The sequence below is a fragment of the Taeniopygia guttata genome, chromosome 6 (genome assembly GCF_048771995.1).
Source record: "Taeniopygia guttata chromosome 6, bTaeGut7.mat, whole genome shotgun sequence".
Classification (NCBI taxonomy): domain Eukaryota; kingdom Metazoa; phylum Chordata; class Aves; order Passeriformes; family Estrildidae; genus Taeniopygia; species Taeniopygia guttata.
The window spans coordinates 27,528,494-27,541,051 of NC_133031.1; the positions used below are offsets into that span (position 1 = coordinate 27,528,494).

General features: G+C 40.9%; 1 protein-coding gene across 5 annotated transcripts in view; it reads left to right on the top strand.

Annotated features, from left to right (window-relative positions):
- Nucleotides 1-4,613, top strand: part of SHOC2 (SHOC2 leucine rich repeat scaffold protein) — a 63,647-nt gene extending 59,034 nt beyond the window's left edge. For all 5 annotated transcript variants that reach the window (XM_030276392.4, XM_030276390.4, XM_030276393.4 and 2 more), the window contains one exon: nucleotides 67-4,613. In XM_030276392.4, the coding sequence (XP_030132252.1) occupies nucleotides 67-275 (209 nt within the window). In that variant the 3' untranslated portion in view covers nucleotides 276-4,613. The remainder of the gene's footprint in view (nucleotides 1-66) is intronic.
- The last annotated feature ends 7,945 nt before the right edge of the window (nucleotides 4,614-12,558 follow it).

Genomic DNA, 12,558 nt, shown 5'->3' on the forward strand with positions numbered 1-12,558 from the left:
TCTAAAAGTTAGAAACTGCATGAATCAAAAAGGTACTACTAATACTTACTATTTGATTTTAACCAGGTACACTGGAGAATCTGGAAGAACTGTATTTGAATGACAACCCCAATCTGCACAGCCTTCCCTTTGAGCTGGCTCTTTGCAGCAAACTGTCAATAATGAGTATTGAGAACTGCCCGCTCAGCCACCTTCCACCTCAGATTGTTGCAGGAGGACCCTCCTTCATCATTCAGTTCCTAAAAATGCAGGGACCATATCGTGCCATGGTCTGATGCTCATCGACTTGTCCAATACACTGTACAAAATACAAACTGCATTAATGTTGTAATTGTCTGTATATGTATATATAATATAATATATGTGGTTTATATTATATTATATATATATAAATATATAAATAATATAAAAAGGCAAATCTAAGACTGCATTATGTGTTTCTGCTAATAGAGGAATCATAGCCATTTAGATTTTTTTTTTTTAATTCTGTAAAATGCTTGTCTAAGTTTTCTTTGCTGAACTTGATGGAAGCTGTCTGAATAATCTGAAAATGCCAGTTCATTTAAAACAATTGCCAATGAACTCAAAGTTTAAATTTAAGGGACAAAACCAGTTTTGCTTAGATTTACTTTCAGTTAAGAGAAATGTATAACCTTTATATAATGAACTTTCCTGTTTTCCTCCCCCACTCCCGCCTTTTTTTTTGTGTCAAAACCTGAAAGGGTCACGTCCCCTGAGGTTGGTATTTTCTTTTAACTTATTTTGAGATTTGAAGCAAATGGTGTTTTTATATTGTTTACAGTCAGAGTAAATCACTGGATTTTGTTTTATTCTGATTTGCTCTGTTTTAATCAATCATATCTAGAGTTTATATGCCTCTGCTGATGAATTTTTATCAACCAGTTTGTATACTAAAAACATACTCATCAGAACAACTGGCAGGTGAAAAGGATGCAGTCAAAACAAAAAGAAAAGAAAAAAAAAAAAGCTTGAATTCCTTTAAGTCTTGCTTCCCTGAGTTATCAGTTGCAGGCATAACATATCTGAACTGAGCCTTTTGCAGTTGGTCTTTTCTAGCACAAGTAAACCTTTTCAGATTGGTAAAAATGTGGAGTATCCTCAGTGAAGAGCGGTTTTCATTGTGTGAAGTAACAAGTCCATGAGGTTTAACAGTACAGTTAAGTGACAAGGAAATAATATATATGTACATTTTTATTATAATGTCGAGTCATAAACTACAACAGGCAATTTTAAGGATTCCTTATAGACCTTGTACAATAAATGAATGTGTCTTACTTTTAAACACTGCAATATATGTATGTTTTAAGGTTGGTTAACAATGTACTATGGTTTTATATCTTGACTTGCCTTGTACCTCCTTCCATTATGGAACTTCTGTGTCCAAGCACAATATCTTCACACTGTGCTGTTTTGCTGCTGAACTAAATGCACTTTTCCCCACAGCTGGGGCACTTGCTTCAAAATATTCAGTTCAGTATCTTGATTATTCTTTTTTAACTTCATCCTATCTGTTTCAGTATTAAACCAATCTGTTAAAAAAGAGGCACCTTTTTCATTTGTGCAGAGATGTTGGTAGCTCAAGAGAAACACTGTAAGTAGTGGACATTCAATTTTATCATGAATTTCTTGGCTGTTCAGAAGGCAGAAGATGCTTCAGGGAGATTTACACTATTGCTGCACTTGCAGGGCCAATTGTCCTTTTTCAGGAGGGTAAGAACTTGAGGCAGTCACGTTCCATGGTTGCCCAAGAACTGTTCTGTTTATACTCACTGGAATTGTTGCTGGGGTAGTGTGACTTACAGGGCTGTACCTTTTGCACAAAATCAAATCAATGAATGCCATGGGAAATCTGTTTCATGTGCAGAAGTTTGGGAATATTATTTCTGGCTTTCAGGCGTGCTTATTTAGACATATTTCCTTGATCTACTTGCATTTTGTGTTTGTTCTATGTCTTTTCATTAACAAGGAGTAAGTTTTAAATGGAAGGCAGGTGGAGATATAAAACCTTAGAGGGCTTAAACATGCTGTAAAACTATTGTAGATGTCACTGGATTTTACTAAGTAATGTTCTATTCTTTCTCACACACTCTGTCGTTTGCCCCCCTTCCCTTTTTTTTTTTTTTTTTTACATCTACTGTAGCTTTTCAGTTTAGACTTTAGTTTATAAAAGGCTAGTTCCTTACAGTTCTGCCTGAGTTAATCTTTCTCAGCACTAAGGTGTTAAAATATGAAGATGCTGAAATGCTTGGTATCAAGACTGTAATCGAAGTTCTGAATATACTGCAAAGTCTGTGTTTGTGCCCTCAGGTCACTAGGGGGGAAACTGGTTTGATTAATATGGTTCCTTAAAGCAAAAGTGGCGACCCCTTGTGTTTCCAAACGTCTTGGTCTCATTCCCTGTCTGCTCCTCAATCCCGTTTTTATAAGAGTTCAAGGGATTGAATTTGTTTAGTTTGTAAATATGTTGATTATTCACCTTGTTAAGGTACATGGTTAATGACTGTATGATTGGAGCTGACCCTCTCACATAAATTCCTGTGGAGAAGTTGGCTACCAAAACAGTGCTCGTTACACTCACTTAAAAACAAGCTATTCTTTTCAGTACACTTATAGGAATAAATAAAGCTATGTTTTAATTCATTGCTATATTAAAAACAGGATATTGTTTTTCAAACTATCTTTGTATGGTTGTTGCAATGCCAGATAATCCTGAGCCCTGTTTTAGGAGTTTAATTTTATACACTTTGAGGTGAATGCTTATTTTTTCAGTGTCTCAAGGGAGATTTGAGTAAGGACAGTGTGAGAGAAGTTCTTGTGCAGGAGAAATCAAGTCAGAAGAATCTGAAAAGTTTAAAGCTTTAAATATCTGGCACAGATTGAGAATACATACATATAAATCCATGTAAGTACAACACATGGATTTATATCCAGATCTATACATAGATCCATATAAATCCAGCCATTTTGATCATTCAAAATATTCTTACCTCCTGAAATGACAGGATTTTGCATTTCCCAGGATGCTGCTCTGTTAACTGGTATATATTCTAGATGGTTTTATTGCCTGGTGACATTCAGTTGAACAAATATACTGGCTTACACATGTTTAAGAATTTTATTTGCCCATATCAGTTAAAATATGAATGGAAAGAACTTCATTCTGACAACTGTATGTATACATAAATACAGAAATGTATTTGTGTATCTATACCTGTATGAAAGCATAGACAGTGTGGAGAAATAAGTGATTTACAGCATTTTTGAAAATAAGAATGAGAAACAAGTGATTCCCAGATACTTTTATTCTCTTTGCTATACAGAGGAAAATTTAGAACAAAAAATTAAATTTAAAAATATGACAGTTTTTACTTTGAGTGAAAATCATGACCTTGATTACTTGTCCATAGCCAAAATGTCAATTTTATGTATCTGTGCCTGTGTGCATACATACTTATGCCCCATAGACACTATCTTGAATCATGCCTTGATTTAACAAGCTAAATTATTATAGACTATGTAGTATTTTGGAAGTCTAGAAAGGTAAAAAGCAGATCAGAGATTTGCTAAACCATGAAAAGAAGGAACAGTTGCTGTTGTGACTCATGTTCGTTGCATATTGCATTTTAATTTACTAAATAAGAATTTGATAATTCTTTGCAAAAGTTTTTTAGCATAAGGTTTTAAATGTTGTATCTCTCACTGTCCCATATTCAAATTTGTCACCAAAATTGTCTGGTGTAAGTGCAGTGGAAATGCTGCTTGTTAAGTTGGGTCACAGAGTTGTATAATTGGGACTTTCCATTTTGACCTTCATGCACCCTTTTTAGAAAGATTTGGATTGTGGAATATTCGTTTCAGTGCCTCTCCTTGATTTAGTATTTTTAGGAACATGCATATTTAGACATCTTGAAGGTTGTGTTTGCTCATGATTTAGACAGTTGGTACTTGGATTGTCTCTCTGGTTAGTGCTTAAACCCATTGTGTCACCTGGAATTCACGTGTCATCTTCAATCCTTGGAGATTGAAAAATCTCTTTTATTTAACAATTAGAAAGCTTTGAGAGGTTATTTTTTCTCCCCCCTTTTTTTTTAAACCCAAAAATAAATTAAACTTCTAAATCAGCACAAATCCATGTCAGGAGACGTTTCATATCTGGATGCAACGAAGAATTTTCCTGCCAGTGTCACACCTCAGCTGTATCAAAAGAAATGCCAAAATAGCTTCTAATTAGAAATGTGCAGTTGGTAATTTGCACAACACAAACTTCAAGGCACAGTAAGGACAATTAAAAACAAATGATAGGATCTATGAATGGATTTGTTTTAACATTAGCAAATATTAAAAAAAATATGTTTATTATTATTTTGATTTAGATCTTAACCAGGACTGCACAGGACCTTTGCTGTGGAAAAATATCAGACCACGCTAATTTTGTGGTTAAAAGCTAAGTCAGAGTGTAAACAGTCTACAAAAATGTACTTTTAATCTGAATTATTGTAATGTTGTTATGTCTATATAAAAGATTGCCTTGCTTTTTTATAAGAGTCATTCTGTATCAATGCATTCATTATAAATAGTATATTTGTTAATAAGCTGCCACTGGGTCTTTTCAAAGTTTTCTAGTATTTTGAGTCTGACATTAACCTGGATGTAAGTCTACTTTTGCAGCACCTCAAATTATTAAGAACTGTGTTCTTATTTTATACTTATCACTCTTCAGAAGATCTCAAAATACAGATTTTCGTGTAGAGCAATTACAGGAAACCTCAAAAGTTGGATGATAGTAACTTCTTTAGTCAGAGTCATGAAGATTGGAGACCTTCTGTACAGCAAATATTGGTAAAAAAATGTTATATTCATTTTGTTATGTTTTAATAGTAAAAAAATCCTACAGCTTTCTCTCTGATGGGGAAAATAAATCTTGGATTTTACTGCAAAATGCATTTCAGCAGCAACAAAATTTAAGTAGTTATAGAATTGTGATGCCTAAAAGACATTGGCATTTAATCTTCAGATTTAATAGAAGACAGTATTGCCAAGCTGCCATGGCACTGATTAAACTGTTATCTTCCAGCTCTGTCAAGCTCATTGCAGACTGCTTCAAGAAAGATATGCTTACATCGTGCCCTACAAACAAACAAACAAAAAGCCAGTGTCCTTGGGAGTCAGAATAGAAAGCCCTCAGGAGTTTGGACATGAGGAAGGAGGACGAGGACTGTAGCTGGTTGCTTTAAAAAGCTGGAACCAGCTCTCATACTGCAGCCACTCTTGCAGTAATGAGTGCTTCTGTCATTTCATCAGGTCCCTGCTGATTAAAATCAGTAGAGGGTCTGATCAAAATTCCTAAATTTTGGTCTTTGAGGTAAGTCAGTCCCTGTAACCGTAAGTTAACCGGTCTCCTCACCAGTGTGGCAGCCCCGTGCTGTGATGTTGGACCACCTGCCATCCCCCTGTCTGACAGGGCTGTGCTGAGCAGGGTGTGCAGCTCCTCTGCTGTACTGCTCCAGACCTCACCAACCACTCTTTGAAGGGCTTGCAGAAAGGAAACAGCATCTGCATCACTGCATTTAGTAGCCTTGATAGATGAAGCAAATTCACAGAAGAAACTTTCTTTTTCCTTTTTATTTTCTGTGTATTTCTGGCCTGTGCAACATCCTGTGTCTAATAATTCTGCAATATAATTATGTGCTGGGTGAAAAAGTACTTCCTTTTGTTTGTTTTGAACACGCCACCTTATTTCACTGGTAATTCCTAGTTCTTGTAGAACTAGAAATTTATGAACAGGGTTTTTTTCCTGTTCATCTGCTTTTTACCACTCTTGAAGGCTTTGGGTTTATGTCTTAGGTTGCCAAAGACAAACCAAGACAGTTTATTTTCATAAATGGCAGCATTTTTTCTCCAAGTCATGGAGTTGAAGTTTTTTAGCTTCTTTTCAAACTAAACCTCTTCTATTCTCTGATAATTGCTGCTGCCTTTCTCTGTGGTTTTCTAGTCCCAGCTCTGAGTCTTTTTCCTAGTTCGTGGCCTTTAGCAACCTCCTTTGTTCTTTGTGTACTTCTACTTTGTGAAATAAAAGCACAGTTCTGTTATGAAAATTAAAGTGGAGTGGCTGATACAGTACTAAGCTCTGGTGATAATAATCCCACTAGGCAAGGATCCGATTGGGATTTCTACTTCAGATGCAGGTCACCCTCTGCTGTAATTAATTGTTTCCTCTGATTAGCTATAACTGTCTTCCATCATTTCTTGCAACTAGGTGTAAAAATCAGAATTAATACGAAATTTTTCATGGTGTGCTGACTTAAATAATTCCAGGATTTAAAATACTCTCTTCATGCTAGTAAGAGTTCATTGTTTTGGAAGATGTGACTTTTGAATATTTCAGCTGACCTTTTTAAACTGTCAAAGCTCAACATTTTCTGAAAATACTGGGAAATTTCTGATATTACTTCTTTTTGAAAGCTAAATTGCAGATTGCACTGGTTGAGTTTTATTTTCTTACCTGAAGTCTTTGTAGAAAGCTACATAAGAAATTCACATAGTTAGGGAGAAGAAAAGGAATCTTCCCTGACCCTTCCATGACAGAAAGCATCCTGCCAACAATTGGTGTCAGCCAGAGCTTGGCAGCCCCCTGGACTGGGTGGAACTTTCTGGTTCTGGTGACTGCTTTTTGTTCAGATGGTTGAAGTGAGCACCCCTAGATGAGCCTGGCCTCAAGAACCAGGCTATTTGGCTCTAATTGAGTGAAAAGTGAAGAATGTGTCTTGTTTCTGCCACCCCATGTCCTTAAGGCTGTACAAAAGGCCTCAGCAATATGCAGATGGTGTCTTGTGTCTCTGGTGAGAGGAGCTGATGACATGTTTGTGTCATTAATCCAGCCCAAGTGCTTCAGGATACCCAGTGTTCCAGCACTGCTCTCCAGTGACAGGTCCTGCTCTCCAGTGATGGGACTTGAGCATTTTAGACATCCACTGTATGTTGTATAGCGTACAAATACTGGGTGAAATCTGAACACTGGGCAGCTCTGCAGAGCATAGTTGGTGCTGTGAACTCTTGGTGATGGCCATGGTAGAAAAAAAGGTGTTAGAGGGCTGGAGAAGGTTAGCTTTGATACAACTAGAACAGGCTGAGTGCCTTGAAAGCTAATTTGTTTTGTTTTCACAATCCATCTCAGTCAAATAAAATACATCATCTCTTCGTTCAACCCTTGCCTCACATCACATTGTAAGAGTGGGAGATAATTTGATTACCAAGATCAAATGATGATGTTTTAGAGGAGGAGCCATCTGGAGTTTCTGAGTGAGCAGCTGGCAGCCTGGGCTGCACAGTTAATGATCCATGTGCCTTGCAACTATTTTTTTCTGCTGCAAAACCTTTTAAGAGTCTTTAGAGATCAATCTACCCCACTGCCTCCAAGTAAGATGCTATCTGTGAAATTGCAGACAAATGTTCACTTTTAAAAGCTCTTTCCACAACACCCTTTTTTCCCTTTCTATTAGTATTGTATTAGTATTTTTTGTTAAGACTCATAATGAATCCTTAATTTGCTGTAGTTTGGTGCTTGGCTTTGCTTGGCCTAGTAGTAGCTGCTTTGCATTTTGTCCTGCATTATTACAGCTGTAGTGCCTGAAGTGATTTCCAAACTTCATATGGTCAGTTTTAATGGAAATACATTTTTTTGTTGAAAATCTTAAGATGTTTGAAAACAGCCATGGTAAAGACAGTACAGTAAAACTTCTCTCTGTATGAGCCAAGGTTTCTGGAAGACTTTCATCTCTTTTGGTCCTTGCCAAGTAATGTTAACTGAGTGGGAAGTTATAACTAACTTAGAATTATCTATCCTTGCCAGAGCAGCAGTGGGCAAGAAATTTAACTAGGTACCGAGCTTCTGGTCAGTGAGGCAGCTCTGATTTCAGGCTTTTTAATCATCTCCAAGCCAAACACTTCTTTTTAGGCCTGGCAGGCATTTCCAGCCTCCCAAAAATCCGCATCAGACAGTGCCATGTGGTTCTGATGTGGGGGACCAGCAGAGAGTCCCAGCAGCACCAGGGAGTCAGAGGTTTGCCTGGAAAGGCTGAAAAGCATTGGAGGCAATTCCCTAAAAACAAATTGAGCCAAGTTGAGAGTGGGTGGTGCCCTGCCAGCCTCTCCTGATTGATGCTATTGGTAGCCCAAGCTGTAGCTCCAAGCACAGCCAGACAGGAGAGCATAGCCAAGATTCTTGGGTCTGTGGCTCCACCAGATGGATGGTCCTGAGGCCAGGCCACTGCTTTTTCTTTTGAAAGAGAAAAAAGAAGCTTTTGAAGAAGAAGCTTTTGAAAGCTGGGGAGGGTTGATGTCACTTTGAAAGAGAACTGTATCTGGAAGTAGTAGAATCCCCCATGAGAAGGAGGGGTTTCTCTAGCATTGCTTCTTTTTCCCCTATAAGCTCTTCAACTCCTATCAGCTGTGATCTCAGCCTTTCCACTCGAGCTCTTACCTGCCAACTCTCTTGCTTCAGATTTCACTCTTTGGCCAGTAGCCAGGTACCTCACCCCCATGCCTTCCACACTGTGCTGAGCTGAAGTAAGTGGAGGAAGGCAGGGAGAGCAAAAAGATGGTTTAGGACCAGTGACTTCTGCCCCATGTACCTGTTGGTGCAGCCAGTTTTTCTGAACTTCCTTTGTATTGGTTATAAGCCCCTTTTCTCCAGTTCTATTGCAGAATGGAAGCACCAAGAGAAAAACAGAATTTGGGAACAGATGGCTGGGAGAGGAAAACAAAAAAGATGGAGCAGCTGCACACGACACAGCTGTGCATTGCTGTACAGCTTCTCTGTTGGCTCCTTGGACACAGCCAGGTTTTTCCATTGTGTCTCAGAGTCCCTGTAAGGGGATTCATGTCTGAGTACTTGCCAGATAAAAGATTTGGCTTGGGGTACATATCAAGATTCAGAAAGGAATGAATTTTGATTAAATAGCAATTCTGTGGCCAATCTGTCTTCCAAACCATTTAGGAATGAGGATGGGTGGTTTAATTTTTGAAGTGACACAAAATGCTTAACAGTCCAATGAAGAGTTCTGAAATATGTGTAATGCTTAATAATATTTATCACTTCTGCTTTAGGAAAACCCACATGCTTCCACAGTTAAATTGTTAGTGAAGTATTAATAAGAAAATGACATTCTCATTTCATATAGACATGTAATTCCCCAGAAACATTTAAAAATTTACATTTAAAAAAGATACTTGTTAAAGTTGCCACAATTGCTTTTTACTTTTTTTTTTTTTTTTTTGCTCTGCTTAAGGAAAACTGAAATTGGATTGTAGTGAGGAATCAATGGTGATCTTCAGTGACTTCAGCTCCAGAGGACTTTGCTGGCCTGTCAAGGTGTCTCAGTGCTTAGGGACACAGGGAACCCTCCTAGGAAGGATGTGAGCCTGGTGACGGGTGAATCAGAAGGGCTCCTCAACAAAATGGTTTTGAGGTGCTGTCAGTTAAAGCCAGTTGCATCAGCAGTGAGCTGCCTTTCTGAAGATTTGGGGAATATTTTTAGCCTAGCTAGAATGAAAGGGTGCTGAGATTTCAGTTGTGTTTTCCTGTGCGTGTCTGAGGGCACTGGTACTACACCTCTGGAAGTGCTTGGATGCTGTATGGCAATTTCCACTTTGTGGTTGCTGCCCAGCAAATGGCTTGGCCTCAACAAGTGGAAAAGAGTTCAGGGTGGGTTCAGTGCTCCCTGTCTGGGGAGCTCCAGTGTTTCTCATGGATTGCTTTGCCTCTTGCTCCTTCTGCCCTTGCGTTTCACTGGCTCTGACAAGCTGAACAGCAGAATATACATGAAGTATCAGAGATTGCTCCTTTCTCTTCCCTCAGAGTGCAAAGACAAAGTTTTGGCAGAAGAATCTGCCACTGTATTGTTCAGGGTTGAAAATGACTTCTCAGGGAAAAAAAAAAAAAAGTAAGAGTTTGCAGCAGCAGAGATTAAAGCTTACTGATGTGCTCGGTTTTCTGCTACACTTCAGGGAATGACTTGGATTATTTTGCTCTTGAATTTTGTATGGCAGGAATTTCCCTTGGTACCTAGGATGCTTCCAGAGAAAAGGAAAATCTGAGTTGAAAAAGTGCAAGTGGAGATATAGGGCTTCACTCAGCCTTTCTTCTCTAAGTGCATTGTCCTCATTACACATTACCACCCTTGATTCCCAGATAGGATAAATGTTTCCTGGGGAGAGAGCCAGTTTGTATTGCTGAAAAGCAACTGACAGTGCTGAATAAGCAAATATATCAAAAGCTGGTGTTTAAACTTAATTTGAGCCTCTCAGGGAAAAAACAAGTTGTACCTTGCTATCTGTAATATCCCTATGCAATACTCCTGTGACTGTGCCTTGCAATCTGCAATATCCCTGTGCAATCTGCATGGGGTAATTGTCTTGTAGGCAGTGTGGGAATGAGCGCTGTAATGATGATGGATGCAGAATCTGCAAACCACTGTGAGGATGGAAACTGTCCCTGGAGAAAACCCTTTATCCTCTGCCCACCAGAAGAAGATTGTTTGGCTCTGGTTTTGGCTTGCCTGGCTATCATCACTCAGGCCAGGAAGGTGTGGGACCACGGACCAGCTGGAGTTCAAATGTTGGGCAGCACTTGGCCCTGCTCTGGGGGCTGAACCCACTGTGACCTCCCCATTCTGGGTAGTCTCCCTGCAGGCAGGTGCCCTCTCCTTCCCTCTCATGGAGCAGATTGTGTGCAAGCATTCCTGCCATGCCCAAGTGGGTGGATTGTGGCCGGGAGGTGGAAAGGAAGCCTGGCCCTTTGGCATGGCCTGATGGCAAAGGGACAGCACAGGGAGAAAGCAGCTCTGGAAAGCTGATGAAGGCAAGCTCTCCCCAGCATACCAGGTACTTGTAACATCCAGCTGAGTCCACAGTGAAGGTTCTTCCTTGGAGGTACGTGTATCTTTCCACCTTTTTTCCTCTACTAACTGCATCCCTGGTTAACAATTCATCTGAGGTGGGGAAGGAAAAATCCCAACTTGGAAGGGCTCTGCTCACCATGACATCTTTCCCTGGGGGCTTGGCTCAGCCTGTGCGGGCTTTGATTGCCAGGAGACCTGGGTTTGCCCTGCTTTCTGTGCTTACTGTCCCCCTGGGAGCTGGGGCCCTTCTGAGGAGGGGCTGGGGCAGGAGACAGGGTGCAAGAACTGCTGCCCTGGGGAGAAATTACAGGAGCCTGTGGGCTGCAGCCAGCATGGGGACAGTGGGGACACAGTGGCACGGGGTGGGGGCAGTGATCCATCTGGGAGGGGAGTCAGCCTGTGCAGAGCAGTGTTTGTAGAGGGCTGTGATATAGGACTGGGGCACTGCAGGGCTCTGGGTGCTGCCTATGTCCTCCTCTGTGTCCCCAGCTGATCGAAGCGGGAGGAGCTGGTGCAAAGCACAGTCTCCCTCCAGAGCTGCTGCAGCTCCTGGATGGCTCCTCAGTGTTATTTGCTTTTGCCACTAGATGGTGAGGTAAGGAATGAGGGAAAACACAGAAATCTCGCTGTGTTCCCCAGCGGCCTCGCTCCCTGCGACACCAAGCTGACGTGCTCTGCTTTCAGGGAACCCGGCAATTTCAGGCAATTATTCCCTGGACATTTTATACGGCCCAGCCTTAAAGAACTGCTGCTGCCACCCTGACTCTTTGATCTTTTTAACTCCGGTGCTGCCACCCTGCATTGATACAGACATGGCAAGCTGTGTTAGACACAAACCTGCCTGATGCAGCGATGTACAGAAAGCTGTCTCCTGCTGTTGCAATTTACTTTGGTCCATTTTTGAAGAGGGTGTATGATCTGCTTCCCCTTTCCCACGAGAACCTGAACCTGCTGTGAAGCCCACAGCTTGGCAGGTGGGAATTGCAACCCCTGCATGGCTGCTCTCTGATGGGCCATCTCTTTTCAGAGCTGTTTGCTTCACTGGAAGCTTTGCTCTGGCTGTGCTGGAGGAGTCTGGGGATGGGTGATGGCCCACCCGGGGCACCACTGCCTTTGCAAGAGGGATTGAAGGAATGCTGATGACGGCAGCCCCTGCCCCAGAGGTAGCGAAGTGATCATGGAGAATGGGGAGAGGAAGGGAAGGTGCACACATTTGGGCACTGGGGAGTGGAACTTGAAGGAATGAGTTACTCCTCCGCTGAGTAACTGAATGCCAGCATCTCCCAGCTGGGAAATTAAATGCTTTAAAGGGATGTGGTCTCAATTTTGTCTTAAACACAGGCTGACTCTGCTCATGAAGGAGAGCTTGTTGAGCTGCAGAAACTTTATTGCTTTCATTTAGGGAAGGTTATAAGGTGCCCAACATTTCTGCTCTCTGAATACTGGCCTGGGTGCCACTCTGCATGCCCAGGATGATGTGCTTTTCACAGAATCATAGAATGGTCTGGGTTGGGAGGCATTTTAAAGATTATCTAGTCCAATCCAACTCCCCTGCAATGAGCAGGGACATCTTCAACTAGATCAGGTTTCTCAGTGCCCCAGCCAACCTGACCATGAACACTTTTAGGAATGGGACATT